Source organism: Pezoporus occidentalis, unplaced genomic scaffold, assembly GCF_034315485.1.
Source record: "Pezoporus occidentalis ecotype Australia unplaced genomic scaffold, CSIRO_AGI_Poc_V1 ctg6, whole genome shotgun sequence".
NCBI classification, from domain to species: domain Eukaryota; kingdom Metazoa; phylum Chordata; class Aves; order Psittaciformes; family Psittacidae; genus Pezoporus; species Pezoporus occidentalis.
Genome location: NW_026915943.1, coordinates 2,235,747 through 2,250,239, shown reverse-complemented (window position 1 = coordinate 2,250,239; position 14,493 = coordinate 2,235,747). Strand labels below are relative to the sequence as shown.

The 14,493-nt window shown below is 47.8% G+C and overlaps 1 protein-coding gene across 2 annotated transcripts in view; it reads left to right on the top strand.

Annotated features, from left to right (window-relative positions):
- INTS4 (integrator complex subunit 4) overlaps positions 1-13,463 on the top strand; it is a 32,323-nt gene extending 18,860 nt beyond the window's left edge. For both annotated transcript variants that reach the window (XM_062639135.1, XM_062639134.1), the window contains exons 14-23: positions 184-317; positions 1,409-1,566; positions 4,768-4,861; positions 6,475-6,555; positions 6,946-7,076; positions 7,902-7,961; positions 9,229-9,388; positions 9,736-9,879; positions 10,638-10,758; positions 12,747-13,463. In XM_062639135.1, coding sequence (XP_062495119.1) covers positions 184-317; positions 1,409-1,566; positions 4,768-4,861; positions 6,475-6,555; positions 6,946-7,076; positions 7,902-7,961; positions 9,229-9,388; positions 9,736-9,879; positions 10,638-10,758; positions 12,747-12,940 — 1,277 coding nt within the window. In that variant the 3' untranslated portion in view covers positions 12,941-13,463. The remainder of the gene's footprint in view (positions 1-183; positions 318-1,408; positions 1,567-4,767; positions 4,862-6,474; positions 6,556-6,945; positions 7,077-7,901; positions 7,962-9,228; positions 9,389-9,735; positions 9,880-10,637; positions 10,759-12,746) is intronic.
- The last annotated feature ends 1,030 nt before the right edge of the window (positions 13,464-14,493 follow it).

Sequence of the window (14,493 nt, the reverse complement as noted above, 5' to 3'; positions counted from 1 at the left end):
TCCCAAGCTGTAAAGAATGAGCAAATCATTCCCAAGCAAATCTCAAGCAGAAAAAAAGGGTTGTTGAGCTGTTGTTTTAATTTGCTGTCCCCAGGGAGCTGCTCTTCATAGCATCATAGAATGCTTTGGGGTTTGGGGGTTTCTTGCTGTTGGTTTGTTTTCTTTAACACTCCATTTCAATAGACATTGCTGTTCTGGTTCTGATTTTCAATGCTGCTAAAAGCTGCCCAACGATGCCTGCCCTGTTCTCTGATCACACGTTCAGACATTATGCCTATCTGCGGGACAGCCTCTCTCATCTGGTCCCTCCCTTAAGAGTAAGTTGAACCACTTTGGTTTGGTTTATTCGTATCCTCTACTGTGACTATTGATGGTGTCTTCCATGTCTGTCATAGAATCCCAGAGTGGTTTGGGTTGGAAAGGACATTAAAGCTCATCCAGTTCCAACCCCTGCCACAGGCAGGGACCCCTTCCACTAGAGCAGCTTGCTCCAAGCCCCTGTGTCCAACCTGGCCTTGAACACTGCCAGGGATGGGCAGCCACAGCTTCTCTGGGCACCTTGTGCCAGCGCCTCAGCACCCTCACAGGGAAGAGCTTCTGCCTTATCTCCAACCTGAACTTCCCCTGTTTCAGTTTGAACCCATCACCCCTTGTCCTATCACTACAGTCCCTAATGAAGAGTCCCTCCCCAGCATCCCTGTAGCCCCCTTCGGACACTGGAAGCTGCTCTGAGGTCTCCATGCAGCTTCTCTTCTCTAGGCTGAACAGCCCCAACTTTCTCAGCCTGTCTTCAACGGGAAGTGCCGTAGCCCCCTGCTCATCCTCACGAGTGAGATGTGTTCCCTTCTGCTTTAAAGTATGTTTTTCCTTCATGGAAGTACAGGTGGGATTGAAGTTGGTTTTAAGTCTTACAGCAGCTCATGAAATTAATGGCAGTTTGTGTGGTCTTGGGCTTCCCTTGACTTCTCAGTGTAAGAGTTACCAGATGAGGGAGATGTTTCCCTCAAAGGGCTGTTGAGGTTTAACCTGAAGCTCTCCATCTGCAAGTGGAGAATATTAACTGAGATGCAGGCTCTAAATCCTTCATACAGACTTTGGGTTTGAGAAATGAACTGGAGCTCTCAGTTGCAAGTTGTTAAATAATGTGACAGCATTTTGCAATGTTGTTACTTCATAGAATCATGGAATCACAGAGTCCCAGGTTGGAAAGAACCTCAGGGATCATCTGGTCCAACCTTTCTTGGCAAAGAAAGGTGAGCTTATTCCAATGGCTGACTGTTCTCAATGGGAAAAATTTCCCTCTTGTGTCCAACTGGAATCTCCCCAGGACCAACCTGTGCCCATCACCATCTTTTCTGCTTGTGTTGGCCTTTATATCCTTTGTTTGCATGTGTTTGTTCTTGTTCAGTTGCCAGGCAGGAAGCTGGTGTCCTCCCCTGTCTCTCCCAGCATTACACCCCATGAAGATCCTTCCCAGCAGTTCTTACATCAGAGCCTGGAGAGGGTTTACAACCTTCAGCACCTCGACGCACAGGGCATCCAGGAGCTGCTGGAATTCACCATCCGGTAAGGCTGGAATCTTACCTGTGTATGGAGCCTTGTTCAGGATTCCCAATTTCTCTGTGGCAGCTGCTTTATTTCTGAGTATTGTGGTTGTAATTTGCCATTGGGCACTTAATCTGAGCCTTCCTCTGGAGAGCATCACGATAACACAGCATTGATGGTCTGTGTAAGGTAGAACTGATGGTCTGGCTCTCCTTGCTGAACAATCAATGTGCATTTTGGGGAGACATCATTTTGGAGCATGGTAAGAGGAAGAAGAAGGCTGTTCTTGGACTGCTGCTGTGGTAAAATATGCTCTTAGCTTTTCTGGTGACAGTTGGTGTGTCGTTCCTAGGGCTCTGTCCCTGTAGGAGCCCCTCATTTGGATTGTAGTAACTGTAATGTACATGAACAAAGGGTTTTGGTTTTGGGTAGGGGAGAGACGTTGTCCCCTTCCCTCTTCCATTTTCCATGTGGCCTTTCATTCAGCAGGAGAGGACCTGCTTCTGGTGCTTTGTGGGGTTCCTCATTACCACTTACAGAGGGCTTTGTCATTCTCCATCAGTTTGAAGATCAGAGATTTTCCTGGAACAATGTTCCTGTGTGTTGCTCTCTGCTGTTATGTCATTAGAGTGTGTGGCGTGGCTTCGGAAGGTGGATTTCGTGCTGCCTCTTCCGTTTCATCTCTAGACTGATTCAGACAAACAAAACACTTGAAAAGGTTCCTTTTGATGCAGTTCCCCTGGTTGGAAAGAGAAGAGCTTTATTTTGAGGGGTAGAAAAACAATTTAAATCCTTTGTTTGGAATATGGCATTCCAAAGAGCTTTATTCTTTTTCATTCCCTCCCAAACAACTGCCTTTTCTGTATGTGTAGCTGCGAATTGCTTTCACACCCACCTGCAGTGGAGACTAAACAGTTCCTCCTCACTCAAAACCTAACTGTGAGCACTACCTGGTTGTGTGTTCAGCTGTTTTGAAGCTGAAACAACCTGAAATACAGCCTCAAAGCATTTAATGCACTAAATGCTTAAAACAGGTCATCTCTTGGCAGGGCATCCTGAGCCTTACAGGCATGATGGAGGTCTGGAAACCTCACAGACTGTGAGTGTGTAGGAATCATGTTGGAGATGGCTCGTGTGTAACTTCCATGCAGTAAAGGACAGTGATGCTTTGGAGCCAATGGAAATCATTGCCTTGGCTTTTTTCCTGCAGGGATCACCACCCAGGAGCCAGTTTAAGAGAAAGGAGGATTTAAGTCCAAACCAAAGTGTTAAAGGTTACTTTGCAGAGGACAGGAGTTTCCTGCCCCAACAACTGGAAATAGATGGAAGCAGCTCACAGCAGTGGATTGTGTGGTGGGACATCCCTCTTCCTTTAGCATTAGTGTCATGGAGCTGGGGTCTGCTTGGGACCACACTGAAGGCTGACACTCATCCCCCAGCCTCTGAAGCTGTAAGGCAGCCTTCTGAGCAAATCACTCCTTGTGCTGTAGTTCCTCCATCCACACAACAGGATCTTTTTTGTCTTGCAGGGATGTTGGAATCTGTCTGAGATTTGTAAGGAAATAGAATTGGTGGAATTGGGAACAGCAGAAGACTGGGAAATGGAATATCTGCCTGGTTGTTAGCTGAGAGATGGCATGCCTGTTGGTGTATTGTGATGCATTAAGTAGGACACGGGAAGTAAGCACCCAGGAGTCTCCTCTTCCCTCTGGGATGGAGTCACTATGTAAGGCTCAGGCTGGCTTTCCTGCTGTTGCATTGAAGGAAGGCACAAACCCTCCCTGCTGAGAAGAGGTTTCCTTTAGCTGCAAATGATACAGATAATCTCATAGCTTGCTCTGAATGTCTCTGCACGCAGGAGCCTTCTGGTTTGGCAGAGCCAAAGCTTCAGAATTGCATGAGAAATACAAAGATAAATCTAAAACAAAGAAAAAGAAAGTCATTTGAAGAAAAATATGTTCTTTTTAATAATATAGTAGGAAGTGTGGAAGGAGAGTGACAGTTTTAGTACACTTGAGATCAAAGCAAAATGCAGAGTTGAATCCTCCTCATCCAACCTGTTTTCAGGTCTGTGACAACAAATGAGTTTTGTTGTCTTAGAATCATAGAATGGGTTGGGTTGGAAAGGACCTTAAGATCATCCAGTTCCAACCCCTGCCATGGGCAGGGACACCTCACACTAAACCATGGCACCCAAGGCTCTGTCCAACCTGGCCTTGAACACTGCCAGGGATGTTCACAACCTCCCTGGGCAACCCATTCCAGTGCCTCACCACCCTGACAGGAAAGAATTTCCTCCTTATATCCAATCTAAACTTCTCCTGTTTAAGTTTTAACCCATCACCCCTTGTCCTATTACTACAGTCCCTAATGAAGAATCCCTCCCCAGCATCCCTATAGCCTCCCTTCAGATACTGGAAGCTGCTCTGAGGTCTCCGCGCAGCTTCCCTTCCTCAGGCTCAACAGCCTGAACTTTCTCAGCCTGGCTCCATACAGGAGCTGCTCCAGCCCCAATCATCCTCATGACCTCCTCTGGCCTTGCTCCAACAGCTCCATGTCCTTCTTATGTTGAGGACACCAGAACTGCACAGTGATGCAAGTGGGGTGGTCTCAAATACACGCTTTTGAGTTTAAAATGTGTCTAAGGGTAGAGAACTGAAGCCTTTTGCATTCCATTACCTGTCATTTTTCATTCAACCAGGTTAAAAGCTACTTCCGATTTACAGGAGATGCTTACACCACACAACACACGACAGCAAGTTGGAGAGATACCATTATGTTGGGATGCAGCTTGGTTTAAAAGGCAGCTATACTTCAGATTCACTTGGTTGGCTGAGCCTGACACATTCCAAACACTTTATCCCAGCCCACATGAGGAGATGTGCCAGCAGAGTAACACAAATGGGTCATTAGCTGCTGTACAAGTCTGGAGTGCTTTAAGTTCAAGCTGGAACCACTGTGCTGTATGGTTCCCAGAGGGCTGTCAGTAATGTGGGTTGACAGTGACACACCACTGCAGCGCTGGTGTCCAAGGAGAAAGGACAGGCCAAGGCCCAAGGTGCAGACTGTGTTGTAGTGAGGGTTTTGCTGCTGTTTCTGGTGCTTATTCTAAGGATAAAAGCAGGATGCAGAAATAGCCTCATTGTTGCTGCATTCTGAGTGCATTTAGGTTAATGTACTTGCTGTCTTAATGGCTTTTTCTTTCTTTTCCACATGCTTCAGTGATCTTCAGAGGCTTGGAGAGCTGCAGTCAGAGCTGGCAGGGATGGCAGACTTCACTGCGACTTACCTTCAGTGTCAGCTCCTCCTCATCAAGGTCTGGCTTCACCTGGGGTTTGTTGGGCTGCTCTTTGGAAATGCCCCCATCGCAGCAGTGCGCTTCCATGTGGTGCTGAAAACTGGTGGATGGTGATCATCATCCCCATTCCCTCCTCTGGCACATCATTTATGCAGTAACTTTGCCAGTTACAGAACCACAGAATGGTTTGGATTGGCAGGGACCCCTTCCACTCGAGCAGCTTGCTCCAAACCCCTGTGTCCAACCTGGCCTTGAACACTGCCAGGGATGGGGCAGCCACAACTTCTCTGGGCACCCTGTGCCAGCACCTCAGCACCCTCACAGGGAAGAACTTCTGCCTTACATCCAACCAGATATTTAACAACTGTATAGGTATCTCTCTGTATGTATAGAACATATAATTAGAGAACATCTAAATTGCCTTCTTTGGGTGAGAAATGTATTCCAAGGGTTTGAGGGCAGTGTGAGCTGTGCCAAATGGCAGCCACACAAACTGAAACCCCTTCTTGGTTTTACATAGCAAAGCTTTTATCGAGCCCCTTCTCAAAATCTGGTTGTTGCTTCCTTTGGTTCTTGCTTTACACGTGTGTAAGTTACATTCAAACACCTAAAGAAGAGCAAGAGACCAACTTGAATGCTCCTGCCAGCTTAGAGCTTGAGAAGTGCAAGGTCCTACACCTGGTCAGAGCACTCCCAGGCACAGCTACAGGTTGGGCAGAGAAGAGATTCAGAGCAGCCCAAGGAGAAGGACTTGGGGGTGCTGATGAGAAAATGAACATGAGCCGGCTTCAGTGTGCGCTTGCATCCCAGAAACCAACCCTATCCTGGGCTGCATCAAAAGGAGCGTGACCAGCAGGGCGAAGGAGGTGATCCTGCCCCTCTGCTCTGCTCTTGTGAGACCTCACCTGGAGCATTGTGTGCAGTTCTGGTGTCCTCAATATAAAAAGGACATGGAACTGTTGGAACAAGTCCAGAGGAGGCCACAAGGATGCTCAGGGGCTGGAGCAGCTCCTGTATGGAGACAGGCTGAGAAAGTTGGGGCTGTTGAGCCTGGAGAAGAGAAGCTGCGTGGAGACCTCAGCAGCCTTCCAGTTATCTGAAGGAGGCCTATAAGGATGCTGAGGAAGGATTGTAGTGATAGGACAAGGGGTGATGGGTTCAAACTGAAACAGGGGAAGTGCAGGTTAGAGATGAGGAAGTTCTTTCCTGTGAGGGTGCTGAGGCACTGGAATGGGTTGCCCAGGGAGGTTGTGAATGCCCCATCCCTGGCAGTGTTCAAGGCCAGGTTGGCCAGAGCCTTGGGTGCCATGGTTTAGTGTGAGGTGTCCCTGCCCATGGCAGGGGGTTGGAACTGGATGAGCTTCAGGTCCTTTCTAACCCAAACCATTCTATGATTCTATGATTCTGAGTGAATCAACAAAGTGATCTGCTCTTTATATAATTTGGAGACCTCGGTTCCCTGTGTTATATTTAAAAGCAGAGAATGTATCTTTGGCTCCTTTTTAAGCAACCTGCTGGTGTACAGCAGTGAGACAGAGCATCTTCCCTGCTCCCGAGCCCATCTAGCCCAATGTTAGAATATTCAGTCTGAACTTGGTATTTGCCATCAGTTCTTGGTGTTTCATCTGCAGGCCCTGCAGGAGAAGCTGTGGAACGTGGCAGCTCCTCTGTACCTGAAGCAGAACGCGTTGGCATCTGCTGCAGCAAAGCAGGTGAGGTGGAAATAGCTGGGTCTGAGAGTGCTCACTCTCTGGGGGTGCAGCCCAGCACACAGGGGGGGTCTGGGCTCAAGCGCACACTGAAGCCGGGTCATGGGGAGCTTCTCCTTACACAACACCCCGGGTCCTTCTCCTCAGGCTGCTCCATGCAGTCTCCCCCAGCCTGGGTTTGTGCTGGGATTGCCCCAAACCAGGGGAGGACCTTGTGGAACTCCATGAGGTTCACATGGTCCACATCTCCAGCCTGTCCATGTCTCTCTGGATCCCATCCCTTCCTCCGTTGTATTGACGGCACCACACAGCTCAGTGCTATCACAATCCTGCTGTGTGCAGGAGTTTATCAGAGCCTGATGGTTTCTCACCCTTGTGCTGCCCCTTTGACAGATCTTGGAAGAAACATACAAGATGGAGTTCATGTACAGCGGGGTGGAAAGCAGGCAGGTGGTCATCATTCACCACATGAGGCTGCAGGCAAAGGCCTTACAGCTGATCGTGACTGCCCGGACCACCAGAGGGTAAGGAGGACCTGGGGAAAGGGTCTTCATGGAGTTAACTCTAAGCTCAGTTTCCTTCAGCTCTGGTTAAAACCCAGCAAGGATAAACTGGGTACATGAAACATCACAACATGCCAGTAACCATTAGCTAAAAGAATTCAGAGCCTTCTTTTGCCTTTATATCTACAATAGAAATACTATTTAAATAAGTACTATAAATACTCGTAATGCCTAATACTGTAGTAGATGAGAAATATATGAGGAAGATGTGTTTTGGGGGTAGAGTTCTCTTCATTCTGAAGATAAAAATAGGTTAAAAATGTTGTGGAGTTGATATTTGGGATGTATTTAAGTTGTGTATTAAAGAATGCACTAATGTTGGCTTCATTAAGTATTGTTGAGTTGTAGCAAGTTTTGGAGGCTTCATGTGGCTCATTTTGGCTGCTGAGGTCAATGAATGGGTTTGGGTGGGTTAGAATTAGGGGGGAATTAGAGCAAAGTGGGTTAATGTACCTCATTCCTTCAGTTTTGAGTTTGATGCCATCAGTTTACTGTGTTGCCATAGAGCTCTGTTGTGTATTTGCCTTTTAACCTCTTGTTTTGTAGGCACAATGTCAAGAGTTTTCTAACAGAGGCCTTGGGAACTTAGTGTCTTATGCAGATGACTGTGGGCAGGGGATATGGATTTGGGGAGGGAGATGGCAACTTGTTTTCTTCTCTGATGGGGAACACTCTTCTGATTGTAAGTTCATAGGAGCTTGAACTGGATTCCAGCACACCAAAATGTGCCCCAGAGCCTGTTTCCTTTGGTTAAAACTAAGGCAAGGAATGTTCTCCTCATTACAGAGTGGAGCCCCTATTTGGGATGTGTGAGAAGTTCCTGCAAGAAGTGGATTCCTTTCAGAGGTGAGAAATTTCATTGCTGCTTCATTGTAGGTGACAGAGTTCCCCCCACCATTGTCACTGGGGAATATCCCATTTGGTTTTCATCTGTTTGCATCTCCCTTCCCCTTTTGCTGTCCTATCTCGGGGTATGCTATCCTGAAATAGTGCTTAAGCAAGAAGGAAACTCCCTTTATAAACGTGGGATCAATGGAAGAGCTTTCTTTGGAAGTAATATCCCTTTATCACAGTTTCTAAATTGTAAGTAAGGGTGAATGAACCATCTACATGCTCAGGGTGGGAGTCATCTCACCCAGCCATTGATGTTGAATGGCCGCTACTTCTGAAGTGCTCACTCAGCTCTCCTCTCACTGGAAAGGTGCTTCTATCATTGTATTCCTAATCGAGATGGCTAAAATAGACCAAATAGGGATGCCCAGTGTTTTTCCATTGACTTGGAAGGGAATTGGATAGGTAACCTGGAGATGCAGGTATCCAGAGTTGCCTGAGCAGAATTCCATCTCTAGTTCTGATTCAATTCCTGTTTATTCATTATCTGCTTTGCAGTTGTAGCTGGTTAAGTGATGAAAGAAGGGAACCAAATCTACCCATTCCCTAATGCTCTGCAAACTGAGTAGCTGGTGAACAGAACTGCTCATTTGCTTTGTGTCTCTTCCTTGCACTGAGTCTCAGGATCACCAAAATTCATCCTTGTTTCTCAGGAAATCCCCCAGGCAGTGATGAGTTCCATAGTCTGGATAATAGAACGGTTTGGGTTGGAAAGGACCTAAAAATCATTGCATTGGGGCTGTTCAGCCTGGAGAAGAGAAGCTGCATGGAGACCTCAGAGCAGCTTCCACTGTCTGAAGGAGGATACAGGGATGCTGGAGGGGGACTCTTCATCAGGGACTGCAGTGATAGGACAAGGGGTAATGAGTTCAAACTGAAACAGGGGAAGTTCAGGTTGGAGATAAGGCAGAAGCTCTTCCCTGTGAGGGTGCTGAGGCGCTGGCACAGGGTGCCCAGAGAAGCTGTGGCTGCCCCATCCCTTGCAGTGTTCAAGGCCAGGTTGGACACAGGGGCTTGGAGCAAGCTGCTCTAGTGGAAGGGGTCCCTGCCTGTGGCAGGGGCTTGGAGCTGGATGAGCTTTGGGTTGGAAAGGATCTTAAAGCACTCCATGATTCTATAAGTAGCTTGGCTGGAAATAACCATTGCGTTGCGTCGAATAACATAATGTGTTTAATGAGTAACGCTGAAGAAAGTGTTTGGTTTTCATTTATTCTGAACACAGATGTTTCATCTCTGAGCTCCCACACATGCAGGGCAGTTTTGTAGATAAACTGCTGGACTTAATGCCCAGGCTTGTGACATCCAAACCTTCAGAAGTGGTCAAGATTCTTCAGACAACGCTGCGACAAAGTACCTTCCTCCACCTTCCTCTTCCAGAGCAGGTCAGAGCAACAGAGAGGATTAAATGCATTATCCTTGTGGACTGTCTGATTACTTCCTAATGTACCATGAAGCTTTTAGAGTTCAGGTTCTTGGTCATTCTACCTTCAATGGCTTTCTTCTTATCTACCATCCCCAGGGCTACTGCTAAATAGAGGACTTCATTCCTGGCAGTATCTAAAAGAATCCAAAGTTCATAGAATCTTTGAATGGTTTGGGTTGGAAAGGACCTTAAGATCATCCAGTTCCAACCCACAACTTCTCCATGAAGAACAGCAGTGATTGCGTTCTCTTCTCTTCCCTCCTCCCTTCACCTCCTTACTTTTGTCAACCCCTTTCCTCCCAACAGCTCCACAGAGCTACCGCGAACATCATCGAGCCCACTGGTGAATCTGACAACCCCCTGAGGTTCACCTCGGGGCTGGTGGTGGCTCTGGATGTTGATGCAACTCTGGAACATGTGCAGGATCCCCAAGGAACTGTTAAAGTTCAGGTAAGCAGTCGCTTGACATAGATCCAAACGTGACTGTGCCTTAGGGGCACTTTGATGTCAATACTTCTACATTTACTGATATCAGGAAGAATGTTGGATTTCTGGGGTTTGGGCCCACAGTGAGAAAGTGGTCCATGTGGTGTATAGTGCTCTGGGTTGAGTTTGGTTTGAGTGTGCAGCTCCTGAGAGTTTGCTTTGAGCACCTTGACGTTCTGTGCTCCACACTGCTTCCCCATGCACAGAGCACGGTGTGGACATGAGCATGAGCACATATAAATGCTGCTGCACTTCCAGTGTGAGGAGTGGGAAGGGGAGGAGCAAAAGGAGCTGTTGCGAATGGTACAGGGACAGGGAGGTGTTCAAGGCCAGGTTGGACACAGGGGCTTGGAGCAAGCTGCTCTAGTGGAAGGGGTCTCTGCCTGTGGCAGGGGTTGGAGCCTTTCAAATGCAGCTGGGGAGGTGGGGGGGTGTGGGGTGTGTGTATGCGATGCCAAGTAAACTACATGAATTCCCTGACAGCAGAGAAAGTAAAACCTCTGTTGACAATGCAGAGGAAGAGCTGGTGTCAGTGGATGGCTTTTTTTCCACCTGTGCTATGGGCCTGGATGGCCACTCTGTGGCCAGCTGGATTCTTGGCTCTCCAAGCTGAAGCTCACATCCTTACCTTCCAAACTCAACTGGAACCCACCAGCACAGCTCTCACTCTGCAGATCCCCAGCCCAGTTGCCATTCAGTTGTTTCCTTCTTTTTCTCTATAGGTATTGTATCCAGATGGACAAGCACAGCTCATCCATCCTAAACCAGCAGACTTCCGAAATCCCAGTCCGGGAAGGCACAGACTGATAACTCAGGTTTACCTCTCACACACAGCCTGGACAGGTAATGATGATGATACAAGTTCATGTGATTGTGCTTCTCTAAGATAACAGCATGTCTTGCTTGATCCCAGTCTCTTGCACATAGTCCATGCCCACAGTCTTGCGGATGTAGGATCCTTAGAATGGTTTGGGTTGGAAGGGACCTTAAATCTTATCCAGTTTCAACCCTTGCCATGGGCAGGGACACCTTCCACTAGAGCAGCTTGCTCCAAGCCCCTGTCCAACCTGGCCTTGAACACTGTGAAGGATGGAGCATTCACAGCTTCCTTGGGCAGCCTGGTCCAGTGCCTCACCAAAGGATTTTTGGGATCCTGGAGCCTAAAGCTGTTGGTGGTGCTGCCCTTAGTTGGTCAGACTTTGTTCTTGCAGGCTTTGAGCAGTATCTCCCCTGGTTGACAGGCATTGCTGCTCCATAGGTGATTGGAGGGGCTGCTCTTGTGGGAGAGAAGGTGCTTGCCACAGGCTGGGGAGCACATGTATAGGGAAGAAAATTAACTCCATCCCAGCTGAAACCAGGGCAGGACATCACCCATCTCCATGCAGAGCAAGATCAGTTGTAGGAGTCAGGTCTGCAGCCTCGGTTAAAGGCAGGGAGTCAGGGTAAGCTGACTCACTGTGATTCACTGGCTTAGATCTGATAGGTAGTACCTTTGGAACTGTGGGTACCCAACAGCACAGTTTCAGCACTGATGCAACTTTCACCCTTTTAATAATGCCCTAAAACCCCCCACCCTTTAGCCTGGATGAAATCCTCCAGCATTCCTGCTCAGTCTCTGTTGGCATCCGCACGTCCCCATGGAAGTGCTTCAGTAATTGGCTTGTGGACTTCAAACAACAAAAGCAGAGGATTTGTTCAGAGCTCCCTTTGTCCCGTTTCCTTTTGAATCCCTTCACGTTTATTCAAATGTGGGTTTTATTTGAGCAGTTTATTTTCTGAGCTGTTATAAATAGGGTTTGGTGATGGGTTTTTAACCAACAGTTTTCTTTAGTGCTGTGTTCTTTCACATGCTCCTTTTTATATAGCACTTCCCTGGTGTACTCATTCGTCCTGCTAGCTTGGTTTGGAGAGAAAGAACAGTATTGTTTCTAGGACTGGAAGGATCTGGATTTAAAGGTAGCAGGGGGAGCGAAATCAAGTCTTTATTTCACTGTAAGGGTGTTTTAAGTATGGTCCTAAGGGATGATCAGAAGGTCTGTAAAGAGCTGCTCTATTGGAAGGTGTCCTTGTCCATGGAGAGGGTTGGAACTGGATGAGCTTTAAGGTCCCTTCCAACCCAAACCATTCTATGATTCTCTTCTGCTGTCTCCCCATGCCATTACTTTAACCGTTAACGCTGACACTGGCACTTGGGTGTATGAAATGTGGGGAGGACACAAGCAGGGAGGGGGAGGACACAGGGTCAGAGTTCAAAATGGACAAATTGCCTTCATTCAGGACAATGGAACTTGTTGAAGGCCGGTGCCAAGTGTGTGCTTAGGGAGGAGAACACCCAGCTACAAGGCACATGTTAACTGATGGGGGTATAGCAGAAGGGATAGAGGTGACTAAAAGCTACAGATAAGAGTTGGTGATATGGAGAAAAGGGGAGCCTTGGGAGGTGGTGGCTGAACTGTGGGGTAAGTGTGGGACAAGGTTATTCCTTGTGTTCTGTCTGATGCTGGTGCTGTCTCATCTGGAGCCACTGCTGCAGTTCTGGGGGTCTCCCTGGAGCAGGGGGGGCAGGATCCCCTCCCTGAGCTGCTGCTCACGCTCTGGGGGTGCAGCCCAGCACACGGGGGGGTTCTGGGCTCAAGCACACACTGAAGCCGGGTCATGGGGAGCTTCTCCTCACCCAACACCCCAAGTCCTTCTCCTCAGGCTGCTCCATCCGGTCTCCCCCAGCCTGGGTTTGTGCTGGGATTGCCCTGACCCAGGGGCAGGACCTTGCCCTTGGCCTTGTTCAACCTCATGAGTCATCTTTGGGTTGTTCTGTTTGCTTTCCTCTGCAGAGCCCTGTCAGATCGAAGTGCGGTTGCTGCTGGCTTACAATTCCAACCGGAGCAAGGCGGCTGCTAAAATGCCCAAATCTGCCTGGAACGAGAGCTTGGAGGCTCTCCCACCATCTGAAAACGGCATAGAGGGGACCATCCCCTTCAGCAAGCCTGTCAAGGTGTACATAATGCCCAAACCTGCCAGGCGGTGAAGCCTGGTGCTGTGAGAAACGTATTTATGGGCTCTTTGGCTGACATGAAAGCAATATGATGTGTTCTAAGAGTGAACCCAACCCAGACTGGTTTATAATGGGTTCAAACAGTCAAGCACAGATATAAAGCTGCTGAAGAACTTTGGTCTTCTCTGTTAGGAAGCAGACAGACCAATACAGGTATTTTTCATCCAGTGAAGAGCAGTTTCAAGCCAATTCAATATTGAACCCAGGCAGTTCCCAATCACCATTCCAGTAGTAATTTAATTGGGGCCTACCTTCAGTTTTACTTATCAGGAGGTTCTCCTCCAGGCCTTTGTTTTCTGCTGTGTATTTACCATGTAAATGCTGAAGCACAGGAATCAGTGTTATTTTTACAGTACTCAGAAGCAAAGCTGAGGAGTGTGGGTGTGTGTGAGGTCTTTTGGGTTGGTTTGGGTTCTTTTTGAGTGTCTAAACCTTGCATTTGTGCATTGGTACCTAAATTCTTAGTAAAACCAAATAAATACTCTCAAGTGCTGTTGTTCTGGTGTAGGAATTGCACCTTAAAGTGAAGCTGCCAATGGATGTAGGTTAAATCCTGAGCTTTTTTACCTCCTCTGCAGCAAAGTGCAGTCCTGGTGAGGGCACAGGTTGCTCTGCTATTGAATGGAAGGAGGAGGAAGCTGTTGGTGCAAGCAGCAGAATTCAGTTAGCAGGATGTGGAGGTTGAGTTACAGCAACACACGGTATGTTACTTGTTTTGTAAGATAAAATGGAGTCAAACATACTCATCTCTATCATCCAGCTCTTCTGTTGCACCTTTGTGTGTCTTTAGGAGCACTGAGATTAAATACCACAGGTTGGAGAATTCCTAACTCCATCCCACCAAGCTTCACAGCGCCTGTTTCTGGGTGATGTGATCCCATCTGACTTGAGGTGAGAAAACCCATCCAGGTTTTCAGTTCACTTTTGGCAGTCAAAGTCTTTCTGATCAGCCAAAGCACTGGAACGTGCTCTCAGTTAACCAGCAGGCAGCTTGTCAGTGTTCCCCGTAGGAGGTGAGCCAGGAGCATGGAGGGATGAGAACTTACAACCAACGTGATCCTGCTGGCATTCCCATTGGAAAGTGGGTCTGTGCACTGCTCCCGTGTGCAGGGCTTCAGCAGGCTGAGGAACTCCTATGAGGAGGAATCCTTTGGTGGGGTTTCCTAGGAGCACTTGGATGTGTGAAACTTTATAGTGCAGCAGCCAAATGTGACCTGTGTTCATAAATCAATTGTTAGAGAAGGGGAGAGGGGTATTTTTAGCAAGCAAAGAGCAGTGAGGAAATACTTTCCAGTTGTCTAGAGCTGAGTGTAAGTAATGACCCCTCCTGTGCTTTCCTACAATAAACCTGGAAAAGTCAGGCTGATCTGTTTCTTGTTACATGAGTGGACACAGTGCGAGGTCTGAGGAAGATGGGAGATCACTGCAAGGGTTACTGTGATTTTCTTTTATCTTCTAGCAATATTGTGGTCGAGAGACTCAGAACCATTGAACTGTGCAGATCCTTCAGGTATTCTCAAGTTAAA